At 41.9% G+C, this 17,933-nt stretch overlaps 1 protein-coding gene and 1 long non-coding RNA gene across 2 annotated transcripts in view; one reads left to right on the top strand and one right to left on the bottom strand.

Annotated features, from left to right (window-relative positions):
• LOC310825673 overlaps nt 1-12,086 on the bottom strand; it is a 29,278-nt gene extending 17,192 nt beyond the window's left edge. The window contains exons 1-2 of the long non-coding RNA XR_014555424.1: nt 11,995-12,086; nt 8,536-8,604 (exon numbers count right to left, since the gene is read on the bottom strand). This is a non-coding gene — a long non-coding RNA (uncharacterized lncRNA). The remainder of the gene's footprint in view (nt 1-8,535; nt 8,605-11,994) is intronic.
• A 35-nt stretch (nt 12,087-12,121) lies between these two features.
• Nucleotides 12,122-15,813, top strand: RPS16 (ribosomal protein S16). Its single transcript, XM_083699549.1, has 6 exons — nt 12,122-12,246; nt 12,357-12,409; nt 13,477-13,578; nt 14,870-14,966; nt 15,387-15,434; nt 15,616-15,813. Exons 2-6 carry the CDS (start codon nt 12,362-12,364, stop codon nt 15,759-15,761), a joined length of 441 nt encoding a protein of 146 aa, XP_083555675.1. The 5' UTR covers nt 12,122-12,246; nt 12,357-12,361; the 3' UTR covers nt 15,762-15,813.
• Nucleotides 15,814-17,933: the final 2,120 nt, after the last annotated feature.

Raw genomic sequence — 17,933 nt, 5'->3', positions numbered from 1 at the left:
TCCCCTGGACAAGTCACTCCTGGTCTCTGCCTCTGCAGATCATTGCCTCTGTCTCCACCCACCTCTGGCTTGTACCCTGAACAGATGAGCCCTGAAAAAATTCAGCCCTTGACAGACAACACAGCTGACCACTCCTGTTCTGGAAGATACACATGCTGGAGTTTGGCTAGTGCTCTGGATGCTCTCTGCCTTCCGAAAGGTCAATAGAGATGACAACAGCTTCATTGCTGCCTTTTAATTTTCTGCAAGCATTACTTAACCAAGACTGTGTACTTCGTTGAGATTCATGAGTAATGTGCATTAGCAAGCTGGAAATGGTTTATAAAGCATTTAATTGCATGTGATGCAGCCAAGTATTTTGTCCTTCTTTCAGGGTCCTTGCTGATGTGTTCCCAAGAGACCACAACTTCCCATCACCACTTTAGGAACAACTCATCCTTTAATGGTTTCTTTTTCATGCTGACTAAAGATGGTGGCAGGAAGCCACTGTTGCTAAATATGTTTATCTCTCCATCTGACAGCCCTGACAGTGCAATGCTGTTTGCATGGCAAGGAGTTGTGGTAACTGCAAAAAAGGCCACTGCGTGCTAAATGGCATTCCCAGCCTTTACTTTGATACAGATTAAGGGGAAATTGTTTGAAGAGCTATAATAAGCTAAAATGACAAATTAATATTAACCTTTATAATATGAAAAGCCTCACTTGACTTTGAATAACAATGACATGTACATCATATACATCCATAGTTTGTCACAGTTTATTCTAAGTAGGGTTAAATGGCATATTTGAAAGGCAAACCATTTCACGGGAGGGGGGAATGCCCCAAGTTCCCTGAAGCTCCCTTTACCTTTTTGCATATGTGTACATATTTACATATCCTCTTGGTACTTCAGCACCACTTTTCTTCTTTCATATACCATCTTGATGCTAGCAATGCAACCCCAATTGGGGACCAAGTCTGCAAATGTAATGTGTGTACAGGAAAAAATTCTGTTGCAATTTTTGATTAAATATGCATGAAACTGGGCCATAACGTTTTAAAATAAGTTTTGCAAATGATGGATTGTATGATTTTAAAGTTCAGAATATACAAGCACTGAATATATAGCACTGACCCTGTCTTCAATATTTCCCTAGTGTGCAGAGGAAGAGCAGAAGCATGTGGGTGCGTGAGGCTTAAGTTGTAAGTGAGCACAATATGCAAGACTTAATAGTGACTTTACTGCTTGCCTTCACATAGGTTGAAAGTTAATGCAGAGGCCTTACGTTAGTGCTTTTTGATGCATGAGAGATTGACAAGACTTAACTATTATCTTAAACTGAAGGGTTTTTCTTATCCTAGAATTCTGATTTATGTCTAGCATTCAGTTAATATAGACATTCTCAAAATAATCATCATAGTATCAACACCACCAATACAACACACACACACAAATTGTTGCTGTCGCTGCCAGTTTCACAAATGGCTTGATTTAAAGGCAAAATAAAACAAAACCACCCAGGTTTCTACAGACATTTATTTCTGCATAATTCAAGTATGCCTCTCGCATGTACTGTTCTTGTAGCACCAAATGTAATGTTTATCTTGGCATTTTAATTGGTTTTTAATTAATGGGATTCATTATTAGACCAGTCTCTAGTACACTCTGCTTCACATATGATATGGTGGCAATAAATCAGGGTTGCTCAGCCTATTAAGAATTTACAGCTGCTTTCCTTTGCAGAATAGGCTCTTTTTGGTGTGTACCTATCTCCCAAGCAGCCAAGTAAGCTGTGCTGTTACAGTCCACGCGTAACAAGCAGTTCAATCTGATTAGAAACCAAATCCCTCTTCAATTGGATAGTCAAAAATAAGTAAATAAAGCAGCCTTGAATTTAAACACTTGCCTGGCAGCTATAGGTGACCAGGACCTCAATGCAGGTGAGTGTGCCAGCTGTTAGGCTGGTGTGGTGAAGATGCCCAGAATGGATCTGCTTGCCTCCAAGTGATGGCAATAGAGGTAGCTAGGGATACTATGGATTTACACCTGCCTGTTTGGGCTTCTGCCTGCTGTTTGGGTAGATGCACCAGCAGAGCTTCCTGGCTAACAGCAGAGGCTGGCACGGCAGGGGGACACCTCTGCTCCATCCAACCCCCCTGCAGCATGGTGGACTAGAGGGTTGGATTGCTCTGTAAATAAATAAATAAATCTTCAAGAAGAAAAAGAATTTCTCCTTCATAGATGAAATCTTTGCATAACCAACTTCCTTGCATTAACCCCACTTCATACATTCTCTTAATGCTAAGCTTGTTGCTGATCTCAGTTGCCCTCATGCCAGTCAGATAATGTCTTAATGTAGGGTTGCCATATTTCAGAAACAAATATGGACACAAAAGTTGTTGAGCTGCTTTTTTTTTTTTGCAAGATCTCAAAGAAGATTTTTAAAGAAAATTCGCCAAAATCTACACTTCCAACATGGGTTGCCATACATCCAGATTTTCCTGGACATTTAAAGCTATTTCCCATCCAGACACTGTTTCCAAGGCTGAATCCTGGCAATGTCTGGGAAATTCCAGACAAATGGCAACCCTACTTGATGTATCCTGTACAGATGAGAAGCAAATAACATCTAAACCTGAAAAGTCTTTTTTGCCCATCCTTCTTTCTTTGGGTACTCACTTCGTGTGTGCCTTGACTCTGCCTTGTTGTATCTGTAGAATACAGGCTTGTTTAATTATCTCCTACTTTTCAAAGGTAGTGGCAGCAGTAAAAACAGGATTCGTGAATTTGAAAAATAAATGAATCACATTTCAAATGCTAGATAACAGCTCACAACTGTTGCTCTCTCATCATTAAAACAAACCCATGTCTTTTACATTGTGTGTACAAGGCCTGTTTAAAGAACCTCATTAGATGTCAATTTTGCCTGCCAAAATAAAACCATCTGGTCTAAACCATATGGTTTGTCTTAAAAAATTCAGTCTCTGGAGTGTTACTCACACAGGCCTATGTATCACCAATTCTTCACAGACCTTGCAGTTTTGTAGAAGCTTTCCCACAGCAATTTGGGCTTAATTGTTGGCCTGTTTCTAATCTTGTTTTTCTTTACAAGAGTGACATTTTAATATACTTCCTAATGTTCAGTGTTTCCACAACTGCTTAGGGTGTTACTACTGGCTATATTTTGCTTCCTCTGCGCGCTGGGACAGCTGCCGGAAGAGCACATATTGATATGTTAGATTTCTGAGTCATGAAAATGGTATGGTTCTTTGGGCATAAAGAATAGCCCATAAATACATTCACCCTATTGCAGTTGCATGGCTTGTTTATCAAGTTTTCTGCATTCTCAAAGTGTTCAATGCGCTTAAGTCTGACAACTCACAGAAAGCACCTGTATGTTTTTCTTATTTGTTTGTTTCATAAAAGTTATGAAGCACTTGATGGATGGGTGCGTGAGACCTCAAAGCACTTTATAAAGAAAATAAAGCAAGAGAATTATTAATAAAACAACTATTTAAAAACAATTTTTAAAATCAATTATCAGTATCAATTGCAGTTGGTAAAAGTTACAGGTAGGTAGCTGTGTTGGTCTGCCGTGGTTGAAACAAAGTAAAAAATAAAAAAAATTCCTTCCAGCAGTACCTTAGAGACCAACTAAGTTAGTTATTGGTATGAGCTTTCGTGTGCATGCACACTTCTTCAGATACACTGAAACAGAAGTCATCAGACCCTTATATATAGTGAGAGGGTGGGGAGCGGTATTACTCAGAAGGGTGGTGGGAATGGTAAAAGGCACTTCTAGCCCCTGAGGCTAGCTGAGCCTCCAGTGACATAACTGGGTCCAGAAGCACCCTCAGACTGCAAGCCTGTTCCTTCAGCAGCAGCACAACCCCCATCCAGAGAAGGAACTTGACCAATTTCTCAGATACTACTCACTCACAGTACCTCTGCCTTGCTAGGATTCAAGCTCAGCTTCTTTTTCCTCATCCATCTCATCACTGCATCCAAGCACTGGCCCAGAGACAACATGGCCTCTCTTGATTCAGATGTTATGAAGAAATAGAGCTGTGTACCGATAATGCCTTGCCACCAAACTCCTAATGACCACTCCCAGTGGCTTCATATAGATATTACAGAATTATAGAATCACAGAGTTGGAAGGGACCATCTAGTCCAACTCCCTGTAATGTAGGAATCTTAACTAAAATATCCATAACAGATGGCCACCCAACCTCTGCTTAAAAACTACCAATGAAGGAGGGAGAGTCCACAACCTCCCAAGGGAGTCTGTTTCACTGTCGAACAGCTCTTACTGTCAGAAAGTTCTTCAGTCTAGCACTGAAGACAAGAAAGTGCCCTGCAGCATCCCATAATGTGGCCACCAAAGGGCTGAGAAGCACTCTTATAGTGCTGCTCTCTGGATTTGGTCCCAAAGCTAGGATTGGAACCACTGTTAAACAGTGGTCCCAATTCCTATTCCTGGTTCAGGATGATACCATGGCCAAAAGCTGATGAGAGATCAAGAAGCAGGAGCAAGTTTGCACTCCCCTGTCCCACCCTCTGTAAAAGTAATCCATCAGGGCAACCAAGGCAGGCTCAGCCCCGTGGCCAGGCCTGAAGCCAGGCTGGAATGGATCTACATAACCTGTCATCCAAGAATTTCTGGTTGTTAAAATTGCAGTGCATGTTTTTCTTATACATCTAGTATGCTGAATTATGGTTACGGTTTTCTTTGCTTATAACCCATTTTCTGCCATGCATGCAGCTATAAAAACGTTTCACAGTATCTCAAGGTAATTTTTATAAAACGGTTTGCTCACTGTGTGTTGGTTCATGACACATGATAAAGTTGCTTAACTAGGCACAGAGGCAACTAGCAGATTTGAGCAACAAAGCTCTGATAAGTATGAGCAATAGGGAGAGAGGTGTGTTGTCAAACACACCCCATCTCAAAAGGAGCAACTCATTTAGCCCTTTTCTTGTCATGGGTCACGGCAGCTGGAAATGAGCAGCATGTCAACAAAGAGGCATCTTGGCACTGCCGAACTGGTTTCTGAAGAAGCAGGCAAGAGGATGACACACCCAAAGATGGACTACTGTTGCCATGATCCATGCAAATCTTCTGAAAAACTAATTTGTGCTGGTATAACATCCCCATGTGAAAAAAAGGTGCAACATCCTCATATGAATTTCTCATGTGATTTTCGGGCGTGGTTCCTACAGTATATTTATTTTAACACAAGGGTGGGGAATCATTATCAGTCTGAGGGCCGCATTTCCTCATAGGGAAAATTCCAGGGGCCAGTGGCCGGTGATGGGCAGGGCCAGAGGATGGAGGGATGGACTCTTACATTTGCACAATGGGCTACATTCCAGCCATGAAAAGGGCAGAGGTTTCCACACATACTTTTGCATATAAGTGTCTCTCCACCCTCCAATAAAGCACTTATAGGAACAGGCATTATTATAGGCCATTTCAGCCAGGCAAACACAAGGAGGGTGTAGTGCAGGATGGCCTAGGGAGAGACCCAAAGGCCTTCAAAAGAAGCTGAGGTCATACCTGGTTTTCCTCACCTGTCTTAATCATTAAAAAGAGCCACTGAAGCACCACACAAACCTCTGCTATACATTAATAAAGCTCCATTATATTTTGGGATCTAAGAATTCATCAGGTTATTCCAGTAGTCTTCTATTTTTTAAATTGGACATTTAAATATTGTATTGCTACCACAAGGGACAGGGGTGGCGCTGTGGTCAAACCCACTGAGCCTCTTGGGCTTGCTGATCAGAAGGTCGGTGGTTCGAATCCCTGCGACGGGGCGAGCTCCCGTTGCTCGGTTCCTGCTCCTGCCCAACTAGCAGTTCGAAAGCACGCCAAAAAAGTGCAAGTAGATAAATAGGTACCACTCTGGCGGGAAGGTAAATGGCGTTTCCGTGCGTTACTCTAGTTTCGGTGTTCCGTTGAGCCAGAAGTGGCTTAGTCATGCTGGCCACGACCCGGAAAGCTGTCTGCAGACAAACGCCAGCTCCCTTGGCCTGTAAAGCAAAATGATCACCGCAACCCCAGAGTCGTCTGCGACTGGACTTAACTGTCAGGTGTCCTTTACCTTTACCTTTATTGCTACCACACTATTTTTTTACTGCCTCGCCAAAGCCTAGCATGATGATAAAAGGGCCAGTTCTGTATGAGCAGGCAAGGCTCTCTAATGCCAGATTTCTTAGCCAGAACATTATAGCTGTTCAGTGACATATAGAAAGTCAAATCACAGACCTTGGTAATTGGTCAATTAAAAAACTGAACAGATAATACAGTTTAGTCTCAAGCCTTTTTACACAAAACCAGTTCACTTCAATGACTGTTTGAACCTGTGCAATATTTTTGACAATAAGGCTGAGGAATATTTTTGACAATAAGGCTGCTATTAGCTGTTTCACATTGAAGCTTTCCTCTGAGAGCATTTAAATGTGTGAGAAAAACATTTATCCTTTCCTAGGGTGATCAGATGCTTCCGTTTCTAAGGAAAACAACTGGGCCTCTTGGGCCTCTGCTTGATCTTCCCCTTCTGTCATATGCCATGTAATCAAAGGCAGAAAAAGTCAAAATTACAAGGAGAAAGATTTCAACTAAAGGCTTATAGATGACTGCTGCCGGACAGCTGGGTTTTGGACTGAGAAGCTCCAATAAGAATTGGGGGCCTTCTAGACAACCTGTTTATGGCGTATTCATCCTGATACGCTTACCTAAAGCTTACATGAATATTAGATTGTATCCAGTCTTTATTGAACTTATGTTCTGATTGCTTTGTTGAGTGTTTGTACAATGAGCATTTGCTCTGCATTCATCCCGATTGGCTTGTGGGATGTTCATACATCTTTCCCTTAATCGTTCCTTCATTCTGCACTTTTCAATGCATTTCCCTGTCACTTTCTAAACTGCAAAAAGTCAGACCCTTTTCTAAAGTGGATTTTTGTGTGTGCAGTTTAATTTATTTTAACTGCACAAACCTAAAATTGTGGCATGCGCTTGAATTCCTCCTGCAAAATAGTGAAAGTTTGGAGGTGCCCTCCAATCACTGTGGTGGTAATTATGGGAATGCTACAGTTTTGGAATCTGCTTTTAGTGCTGGCCTTTCTATTCCCAATAGCAATGCAAAGTCTCTGTGTTAGTTAACAGGCAGGGAATGGCAAGACCTGAGTTGCCTCACTTGATGTTCTGCCAGATCCTTCCTGTGGCATCACTCCCCTTCCTGTATCAGGGGTTGGATGGGGATAGGTTTCTGACTGGTCTTTTGTCACAACTCTGCAAAAGAGCTGGTATCTGCCTTGCAGGAAGAAAAGGGGCAAACTGGTCATTACAGGACTGAGTCCTGTCCTTTCCTGGAGGACCTGTTTTCTTTTGGGCTCTTGAACCACCATGTAAGCCCAATCCTATGCATTTTCAAACCAATAATAAAACTGGGGAAGGAAAATATCACAACAAACTTGCTCTACTGTATATTGAAATACTATACTATTAATTCTGGCAACCAATCCGTTCTAAAGCTTAAGTTACAGAGCCCAGTCATGTGTGTATCTAATCACAGTGCTGGTTTAGTCCTGCTCAGCAGTGGCACGTGAGGGTGTGTGTAGAGTGGCGTTGGTGCCTTTATGGTGGTAATAAAGCAGTCACCAGCATGAGGCAGGCTCGCAGTGAGGCTGGGGGAGGTGCAGGTTGGATGTAGCAGCCCCTCAAATGAACATGTATCTATGGGGCTGCTGCCAAAAACCCAAATCTCTCTGAACTGTGCAACCACCTCACCTTGCCCCATCCAGCGAGTGGCAGCAGTACCCCAATCAGAAAGGCCCTGCTGCTGCTTCACCCCACTCGTGTCCTGTCGCTGGTCTCGCTGACTTGTGTGTTACCTCATGGAATGCCCAGCTGCCTTCAGTCTTGTGTTCCTCACTACATTCTACATCTATCAGCCTTGTTCCTCCTATGCACAGTGTAGCACTGCTTCCATGTGCCATTCTTTCTATAAAAGCAGATAGGTGTACACTTCTGTGTGGTGTCCCCAACTTCAGTATCAAACTCGAACCTTACAAGAATAGAGGACTATGGCTGAAAATACAAGGTAAAGTGTGTCTGAACAAAGTCTAAATTGTAAGTTAACATGTAGGGAGACTGTAAAATGGGAGACTAATGGTTGGACCAAAAGCTGTGCTTCTGATCATGGGAGGAACCTTTCTTCAAATGTAAGAGACTTTGATCCAGCAGACCAACAAACAGAGGAGGTGTTTTGTTTTGCTTTGCTTTGTTTCCTCCCCCTCAGCCATGGGCATAGCCAGGATTTATTTTAGGGGGGGCAGGTTTTATGGGGGGGAGAACCAAGTTATCTGTGACGCAATTGGTCAGTTAGTTAAGCATTTTTATTTCTTTACTTGATTTGGGGGAGGGCAGCTGCCACCCTGCACCTTGCCTGCAGCCTCCCAATGCCACCTTGCCCACTGTTTTCTGTATTTAAAATATTTGGAGTACTGCAATGTGAAGAAGGTCTTTGTGAAAATTGTCTCCTACCTCTGTTTGTGGGAGTCTGTGCTGAAACAAAGGTTTTGGATCCAACTCATGGTGCAATAGCTGAGGTAGCTGCACAAAATCAAGGTAAAATAGTTTTAAAATTAAATAAAAATGTATTCAAAAATGAGAAAACAAGAACCAAAGAGAACAAAATAATCAAGTCAGCAGTAACATTTCTGAAAAATCAACAACTAATACAATCTACACAATTCTGTTTTGTTTTTGTTTGAAGGATACAATACACTTATTTTCCTCTATGTAACAAGATGATATCAGTTTAGTGCTGAAATTGAGAAAACAGAGCCAATTTTGTCTTGGAAGGGCTCATTAATTTCAAGTCATGACACTGAAGATGCATATCTCCAAATATGAGGCGCCTAATAATGCATTCATTGACTCAACATATACTGAGAAAGCCAAGCATACTCAAGTTATAATGTCCATGTTGGCAAGAAAGAGTGAACTCACACTTTCCACAGCTCACTGAAATACCAAGTAGTTCATGAATGTCATTTATAAAATATGCAAGAAAGAACGAGATGACGCATGTTCACAGCAATGGTTACAATGTTCATGCTGAACAAATTTAATATGGAAATTATGTATGCTGAATGCAGTTGAGAGAGAATGCCATCTGTGAGTTATGGATGTCATGACCAATGCAGTCCATTTGTCCAATGTAAATTTAATAACAAAACAAATGTGGAAGTACTCTACCTTCTAAGGAACATAAGCTTTGCTATAGTAGGTCTCCTGAAATCTCAGGCATTTGTTATTTATCCATCAATATCAAAGAAAATAAAAATGTGAATGCAGGAATTATCTTTTACTTTCATTAGCCCCACAACAGAAACTTGAGGGCAAGATAAGGGTTTGAATGTTCAAATCTCCCTCTACTTCAAAGCTCGCTGGCAAATAAGGTACAGTTATAGTGGTATTATTCCTATCCTGTGTTATGCTTATCAGTGATAAGAAAATATTTAAAATAACCACTAGGTGGCATGCCAATTCTGGCCATTGGCAAAACCAATTAGTCAACATGGATCATATGGGAAGAAGGAAAATTATAAAACAGGAGGCTTCCAGTTCTAATAAATAAAATTTCTAGTAACTTTTTATACTTCTATTCTTATCACTTGTGGAGTAACAACAGTAAGAGAGAAGGCAAACCTTGGATGAACTGAAAAATATTTCTTAATTTGAAGAAAGGCCCACAAAATTTGGAGAAATACATGCCCTATCTAGAAACCATTACAGTGGTACCTCGGGTTAAGTACTTAATTCGTTCCGGAGGTCCGTTCTTAACCTGAAACTGTTCTTAACCTGAAGCACCACTTTAGCTAATGGGGCCTCCTGCTGACGCTGCGCCGTCGCTGCATGATTTCTGTTCTCATCCTGAACCAAAGTTCTTAACCTGAAGCAATATTTCTGGGTTAACGGAGTCTGTAACCTGAAGTGTATGTAACCCGAGGTACCACTGTATTTTCAACCCAGCATTATTTGTTTACTCTAATAACATTTGTATTTAACGACTTTAATCCTCAGAGATGTCCATTGTTATATATACCACAAAACTTTTTTATTCGAAAGTGAATTGGACTGGATATGGGAAGCAGGACTACAACTGATAGATTCAGTCTGTGGCAAGGACTATGCACCAGAAACAAAATACATATTGGATCCATTAGATTGGCCTGGAACTGCTTCCATTTTCCACAAGTCAATATGATGGCACTGTGGGCAAATAGGAAGTTTTTATAGCTTCCAATTATGCCTGACTGCTTATAGTGAATTCAGTGCAATTCCCTCAATTGCAAAGAACAACAAAAAAAGGTGTTGCTGGACCACGGAACAAGTAGAAAACAATCTAACAGAATTATTAAATAAAGCATGTATTAAATAAAGCTGGAAAAATATTACCAATCAACACTAGTGGGCTTGTCCACACTTAACTTTTGCCCCCCTTTTTCCAGGCACAGGTCCATGATTTAAACCTCTGTGTTCCAGCATTACTTTTTTCAGGTTTTCCATGAAAAAAGTAGAGATAGTGCAATCCTGTATGTATGAACTCAGAATCAAATCTCATGGGGTTCAATGGTACTTAGTCTCAAGCAGATATAGGACTGCAAACTGAATCAGATTCCTACATCCATGCAACTGCAAAGCTGCATTATGTGGCATGACATTAATATGCAAGAACTACGGTAAATAGCATAGAACCAACAGCTGCACTTTGGTTCAGTCAGTGGTTGCCGGGATGGGTGCAACTTGGTTCAGTTTCCTGATACAACTATAGGTTTAGTTCAACCCTTGCACCTTAAAGATATTCAGTGGCCCTTTTAAATTCACAGCACAATTCTTTGCATGTCTACTCAGAAGGAAATTTAATGGTGCTTGCTCCTAGAGTGTGTAGGATTGTAGCCCAAGTCATAGTTATAGGGACTTTCCTTCCCTTGTCTAGTCATACCAATTTTGAAGAGGTGTTAGTGGGAACAGCATGATACTAAAAGGTGACAGAATATTAGTTTATCCAGAGCGAAAGGGCATTATTTTGCGTGTGCTCCTAACAGTGTTATCCTCTGCTTATTCTATGTGCTTAACATTGCATTTACTTAGGCTTGCCATATGTCAGGGAAATTCCTGACATGTCCTGGTTTTTGGGAGGCATCAGGGGATTTTTTTTGTCAAATCAGCAGTGTCAGGGAAAACCTGGGTGTATGGAAACATGATAAAAAAAGCAGGGGAAACAGAACCCAAAGCTTAAAATTACTATTTTGGGGGGAGATTTCCCCCCAAAGCTCAGCAATTGGGGCTTGTTCCCAAAAAGAACTCAACTACTTTGAGGGTGTCAGGAATTTTACTTTTTGAAATATGGCAGCCCTACACTTACTTATCTGAGTTTAAGCTCCACCAAAACTGTGGAACCTATTTCTGAGTAAACAGGAATAAGAATGGCTGATTTACTTGGAAGTAGATCTCACTGCAATAAAGGGAATTCATTTTGAAATATAAGCAATGGTAATGGAATGGTTGCCATTATTCCCACACTATCTGCGTTGTGGAGGGAGGATATAGGGTAATCAGGAGATTTTATTTAAAAAAGCTAATTGCTACTTTGGCATAAAACGCCTGGGCAAAGCATATAGTATTCAAGTCTTCTGGGTATCCATGACGACCGCTTTTCTAATACAGGATGACGGGGTTGAGTAAGTCTGTACACACCCTTATAAAGCATATCTGAAGCCTTCCCTCAAGTAATGATGGGAACAGTACTCTTCATAAGAGTTCCAATGCCCACCAACCTTTAACAATGTCTTTGGAAGGAGAAGGCCGGGGGGGGGGGCAACGAATTCGCTTTAAAGCGTTGGTACGTTCGCAGCCTCAGCAGCGCGTGGGGGGAAATGTGCCTATTAAACGTCATGCAGCATGAATGCACCTGACTGCCTCCCCCCACCCCACCTTCTCTCTCTCTCTCCACACAGGAATGACCCTCGCGGAGGAACCCCTGCGAACAAGACAGCCACACGCGCCGCCATTTCCCTCAGGCAACTGCGGCAACGGCGACGGGAGGCCAAAGCGGAAGCTTTGCCGGGCAGCGCGCGGCGTCGCCGGAAACAACGTCACGCCCCGCGCGACCGAGCCTGCCCCTGTGAGATAGGCCTGGGAAGCCCCGTGCGCTTCCTTTTCTCTTCCGCTCTCGCTGACGGCAAGGTGGGTGATCCGTGGGGCTCCGGCCTTTTCCCGGTCGCGGCATTTAACGCGGGTCTCGCGAGCTGGTCTCTCACTCGCCCGTTTCTTTGTGCTTTTCTCCCCTCCCTCAGGCGCCATGCCGGCTAAGGGACCCCTCCAGAGCGTGCAGGTCTTCGGCAGGAAGGTGAGGCTGGCGGGGCCGAGGGGGTTGGTGGTGGTTGGGCCTTGGTGACTCTTGGGCTGTACAGGGGGAGGGAGGGAGCGGGTATCTTCTCGGTTCATTCTGCCCCGTGAGTCTCGGCTGCTGTGGTGGAGGCGCCGCGTGTCTCCTTTCCCTAGCGTGCCTCGGCTCCCTCACATAATCCACTCTCCCTTTTTTCCCCGCCGCCCAAAAATAAAGTAACTGCAGCTGCTTGAGTGGAGGGCGAATTGGATTCAGCGTCCCCTGCTCCTCCCGACGAGTTGTCTTGTTTTCTCATAACTTGGCGGGGTGATGGCTTTTGGCTTTTCTCCACGTGGCTTTTGTAAGCCTCCCCCCCTTTTTTTTTTACTTAGGCGCCAGGCAAATACATTTCCCTCCCTTTGCCTTCTGAAAAGCTTACAGCGTAATTAAAAATAAAATAAAATCGAGTTTTGTTTTATTGTCTATTTGAATGGGCTGTTTCTGCTTTGGTTTGCTTCAGTTTTCCGTATTTGTTTGCATTATTCTTAATGTTATGTCAGTAGTATTCGTTTCCCCTTTCTATATTGTTAACTGCCCTACCCCAGCCTTGGTATATATTAAGTTCACATGGAGTACACCCTCGCTTTCTTATACTGGGTCTTGCCACTCCACTGCTCCACCAGTGATGAAGTCCGGAGTTGTCCATAAGAACATAAAAAAATAAGAGTTTTGAATTGGGATGAGGGCCCATATAGCCCCAACATCCTGTTCCTGTAATAGCTTGTGCAAATGTCTATTGGAAGCAGGGCATGAATGCAACAGTGCACTCTCATCAGTTGTGGTTCCCAGCAATTTTGTGGTGTTGATCTCTGCAGCGTTTTTTCTTTTAAAAGGATTTACATTGCATAATGAGAAATGAAGCTACACTGAAGTATGAGCCAGATCTAACAGCTACTGAAAGTGGTTTTAGTAGTAGTGATCTGTATATAGGGGTTGCTTCATAATTATATTTTAGAATGGGAAAGATACAATTAATGCTGCTCACTGTATGTTAGAATTGTTCTTGTTTTTTCCCTACCTTGTTTTAGAAAACTGCTACTGCAGTTGCTCACTGCAAAAGAGGAAATGGCCTCATTAAGGTGAATGGAAGGCCTCTGGAAATGATAGAGCCCAGAACTCTGCAGTACAAAGTAAGTTGCTACTTTCATTTTAGCATCATGAGATGCTTGTTGTATAGAGGTACCACCTAGCGTACTAGTACTAACTGACCCCCCCCCCCAAAGTAAATAAAAGTGTCTTGCTATGCAATTACCTATTGTGAGGGTGGACTGCGTGAATAAGGCATCTACCACTGCTTCCTAACAGTCATTGCAGTGTGACTGCCCCTTTAACATTTGGGGTAGTGTTATACTTTGGAAATCACTATGGTAAGAGGGTGTCAAGAATTTGAAGGCAAATAGGGCAGTGTTGCGTGTTTCTGTGCCATTGAATACTAGACAAGCCTCTCTTTTTTAAGCTGAGGTGGGGGGAGTATGAGGCTTTCTCGTTGTTGTTGGACTCCGCATCTTTCCCAGCCATCATGGCCCGTGGTTGGGGATTATGGGAACAGTAGCCTTACAGCATCTGGATGGCCACATGTTGGCCACTCTGGTTTAGACCACCAGTACTGTATTTTTGCAGTGCAGTGGAGAAGTAGGACTGAAGTGGGTATCTGGGTAAATAATCAAATCTGGTCAGAGTTGCTGGGGCGACCCAATCAGATGGACAGGGTACAAGTATTTATACATACATTTTATACCACTAAATCAAGATGAAAAAATGGTCTCATAACAGTGAAAACATAAATAGGCAAATATGAAAGCAACATAACTGGGTCACATGGTAGGGTAAGGTGATGTAAATAAAAATGTTTTAAGCTGATGTCTAAAACTAAACACAGGAAACACTTGTCAGATACACAGATACTACAGTATAGGTGCTAAATACCTCATCTCTTGTGGCTTCCAGACATGTCATAAAGGGGACAGGTTAGCGATTTTTTCTAGCAGATTTCACAGAATGACTAGCAATGTATGGAGAGAAGTGGTGCTTCAGGTAGATTGAACAGTAAAAAAAATAATTTGCATTCTAGGCGGTGATGCAGTCATACACTGAAGTAATTAAAAGCACAATCATTCTAACTTTATCCATGGGATGCAACCCTGTGCATATTTAGCTGGAAGTAAGTCACACCAAGCACAGTGGGACTTTTGAGTTGACATGCATAGGATTGTGCTGTTAGTGATCTACTCTCCTTTCCTACATACAGTAGGTTCAGCCTGATAAACATGTATTGGATGGACATAGAGCAGGCTTACTAATTTTTTTGTAATTGCTACATCAGAACTTGTAGTTGCACTGCTAATTAAATTGTGCTGAGATCATGAGTGCTTAAATGTTCTTTTTATAACTTTTTATAAATTTTATAACTTCTTTCTCCAGCTGCTTGAACCAGTTCTCCTTTTGGGCAAGGAGCGCTTTGCAGGAGTCGACATCAGAGTCCGTGTGAAGGGTGGAGGTCACGTAGCACAAATATACGGTATGACTTATAAGCAATACTTGTTCATTTGGGCTGAAAAAGAACTGACATTTGTTTACATATATTAGCCGCTTCCTAAAATGCTCATAAGTATTTCAAATCCACCTTCGTACAATTATAGATGTTATAAGAATATTGATAGGTCTAGAGTCCCATCTATTAAATTTGCCAGCTAGTTCTTGTATCGGGTTTTTTCCCCTCTCAAATTTATACATGAGATCCCAGATCAAAAGAGAGCAGGATTGTGCAGAATAGTATTGCTGTAGATGTGTACAAGTATATGCAATATGTGTGCATAGTCATATTAGCTCAGAGGTACTACCTAAATATCCCCAGTCACCCCATAGTTATGTGCTCTGATCTGCATTTCACCTTGCTAACCAGATTGTATCTAGTGCTAATTGTTGCTTTCTTCTACAGCAATTCGGCAGTCTATTTCCAAAGCGCTGGTGGCTTATTACCAGAAATGTAAGTTTCTCCATTTAACTTTTTTTCTTGTCTCACAAACGCATAACTTCAGACCAGCTGTGTAGAGCGACAGTTTGTAGAGTATTATTGGTACTTAATTGTACTGTTCTGAGCCAGATCCAGCATTGCACATAAGTGAATGTTTTGAGGACTAATGCAAGTATTATTTTGTTTTCCCAAGATGTTGATGAAGCTTCCAAGAAGGAGATAAAGGATATCCTTATCCAGTACGATAGGACCCTTTTGGTTGCTGATCCTCGTCGTTGTGAATCCAAGAAGTTTGGTGGACCTGGTGCTCGTGCACGTTACCAGAAGTCTTACCGTTAAAAGAAAACTATGCATTTGTTCAGTCTTTTAAATAAAGATGGAGAAAACTGAATTCTTGTGTTTGTCTGAAAACTTTGCACAATTCTCTATATTTGGGTGTTCAAGAAGAAAATTTATCAGTTGGTTGAAGTTACAGGATATAACTCCAATGTGTAGAACACATTTTTAATTTGCATAGTCCTTCCTGAGATCAGGGAATATTAATGGGTCAAGAGACAAAGGGATCACAAAAGAAGCAGTGGATGTGATTGCTTCTGGATGTCTCTTTCCTGGCACATTATTTGGTAAGGAGTCTGAGTAGCAAAGTAGAGCATTTTAGAAGCACCAAAAAGGTAAATGCAGAAGTTATATTATCACTGTTGCTGCTACTAGTTGTCTTGAGGTGCAATTGCATGGATGAAAGTCAATACATTAAGAGATTTCTTCTCAGAAAAGTGTGTATAAGACTGCAGTTGTCAAATTAAGTCCCAGAGCTCTGATTACAGATGGCTGCTGTTGCCCCACATGATAAGCCTGCACACTTGCTTTTTCCCATACAGTTGTGCACCTATAGTTTTTCAGGGAGCACTAGTGTGTATATCACAATGGACATCTCTGAGGAATAAAGCAGTTACTTAAGACAATGCTGGGTTGTTCTTGGCAATAAAGTAGTGATAATTTTCTAAATGTTATCCCAACAGCTCATGTACACTGCATCAAATAGAAATGCCTAGTGCAGATTTTCTAACCACGCATCATTACCATTTTGACCAAGGCCAAGATAAACATGCTAGTAAGGCTCTAGAGCCTATTATTTTCATAATGTGCCTACTAAATTTATCTTAGAAATTCATCAGGGTTCTTCCTCAGTGTCTGGCATATGCCTGTGAGTTTCATAATAAGGTCTGGTTGTGATAATGCCAGTGCTGAAAAAAAGATTTGTAATCCTTGTCCTAAGACTTCCAGAAATTTTAAGTGGTTGAGAACTGGCCTAGGGTCTTCAAATATTCCCCATTTTGTTTGGAGGGCACCACATTGACTTCCTTTGCTCTAATTTCCTTCCATGCACACTAGGTAAAGGTAAAGGGACCCCTGACCATTAGGTCCAGTTGTGGCTGACTGGGGTTGCGGTGCTCATCTCGCTTTATTGGCCGAGGGAGCCGGCATACAGCTTCTGAGTCATGTGACCAGCATGACTAGGCCACTTCTGGCGAACTAGAGCAGCACACGGAAATGCTGTTTACCTTCCCACCGCAGCGGTACCTATTTATCTACTTGAACTTTGACGTGCTTTCAAACTGCAAGTTTGGCAAGAGCAGGGATCAAGCAACGGGAGCTCACCCCGTCACGGGGATTTGAACCACCAACCTTCTGATCAGCAAACCCTAGGCTCTGTGGTTTTACCCACAGTGCCACCCGTGTCCCCTTCCATGCACACTACCATTCTGTTAATAGGTTCTCACAAAAGCCAACTGGATCAGGCCAAAGGCACTTCTAGGCCAATACTCAGTGGCCAACCAGATGGCCATGGGAAGCATGAAAGCAGGACCTGAGTGCAACACTACTTTCTGTACTTGTGATTCCCAACAACAGATTTCGAGCACGCTACTCAGAGACAAAAAATGAATTTCAAATCTCTCTTTTGTAGAGGATGTTCTGTTTGTCAATATCTAATAGAGACAGAGATGTGCTCCTTTCCATTAATAGAATATTTTAGAATGTTACAGGATTTGCTGGGAGCTGTTCATTATTGACAACCAGATTTTGTTCTCTTATTGGTAACCTAATTTTAAAAAATTGAGGTTTGTATTGATTGTAATATAAATAAATCAGAGATGGTGCACCCTCCCAATATTGGTGGTGATGGCCAAAACAATAAGTCAGTATGCTACTAGAACAAGCAGTAACAAGTGAGAGATGGAAGGAGAAAATGTTTTTCAATTGTTCAAAATGACTAGTAAATCCAGCTTGCATGTTGCAGGCATATATTCATTTGTGGCTGTCACTGATGATGTTGTTTCCTCAGTTTTGACAAGGAAACCATGCAATCTTGTGCATCTAATTAGAAGCAAATCCTATGGAGTTAATGGGGCTTTCTCTTGGGTAAATGGACATAGGACTGCAGCATACCTTTTGTTCTGTTGCCTTGTTACTAAGTTCATATGGTATCTAGTAGGCACTCCTTATTTGGTT

The sequence above is a fragment of the Podarcis gaigeae genome, assembly GCF_964106915.1.
Source record: "Podarcis gaigeae genome assembly, chromosome: 10".
NCBI lineage: Eukaryota > Metazoa > Chordata > Lepidosauria > Squamata > Lacertidae > Podarcis > Podarcis gaigeae.
Note: the sequence above shows the minus strand (reverse complement) of the source record. Positions and strands in the feature narration are given on the sequence as shown.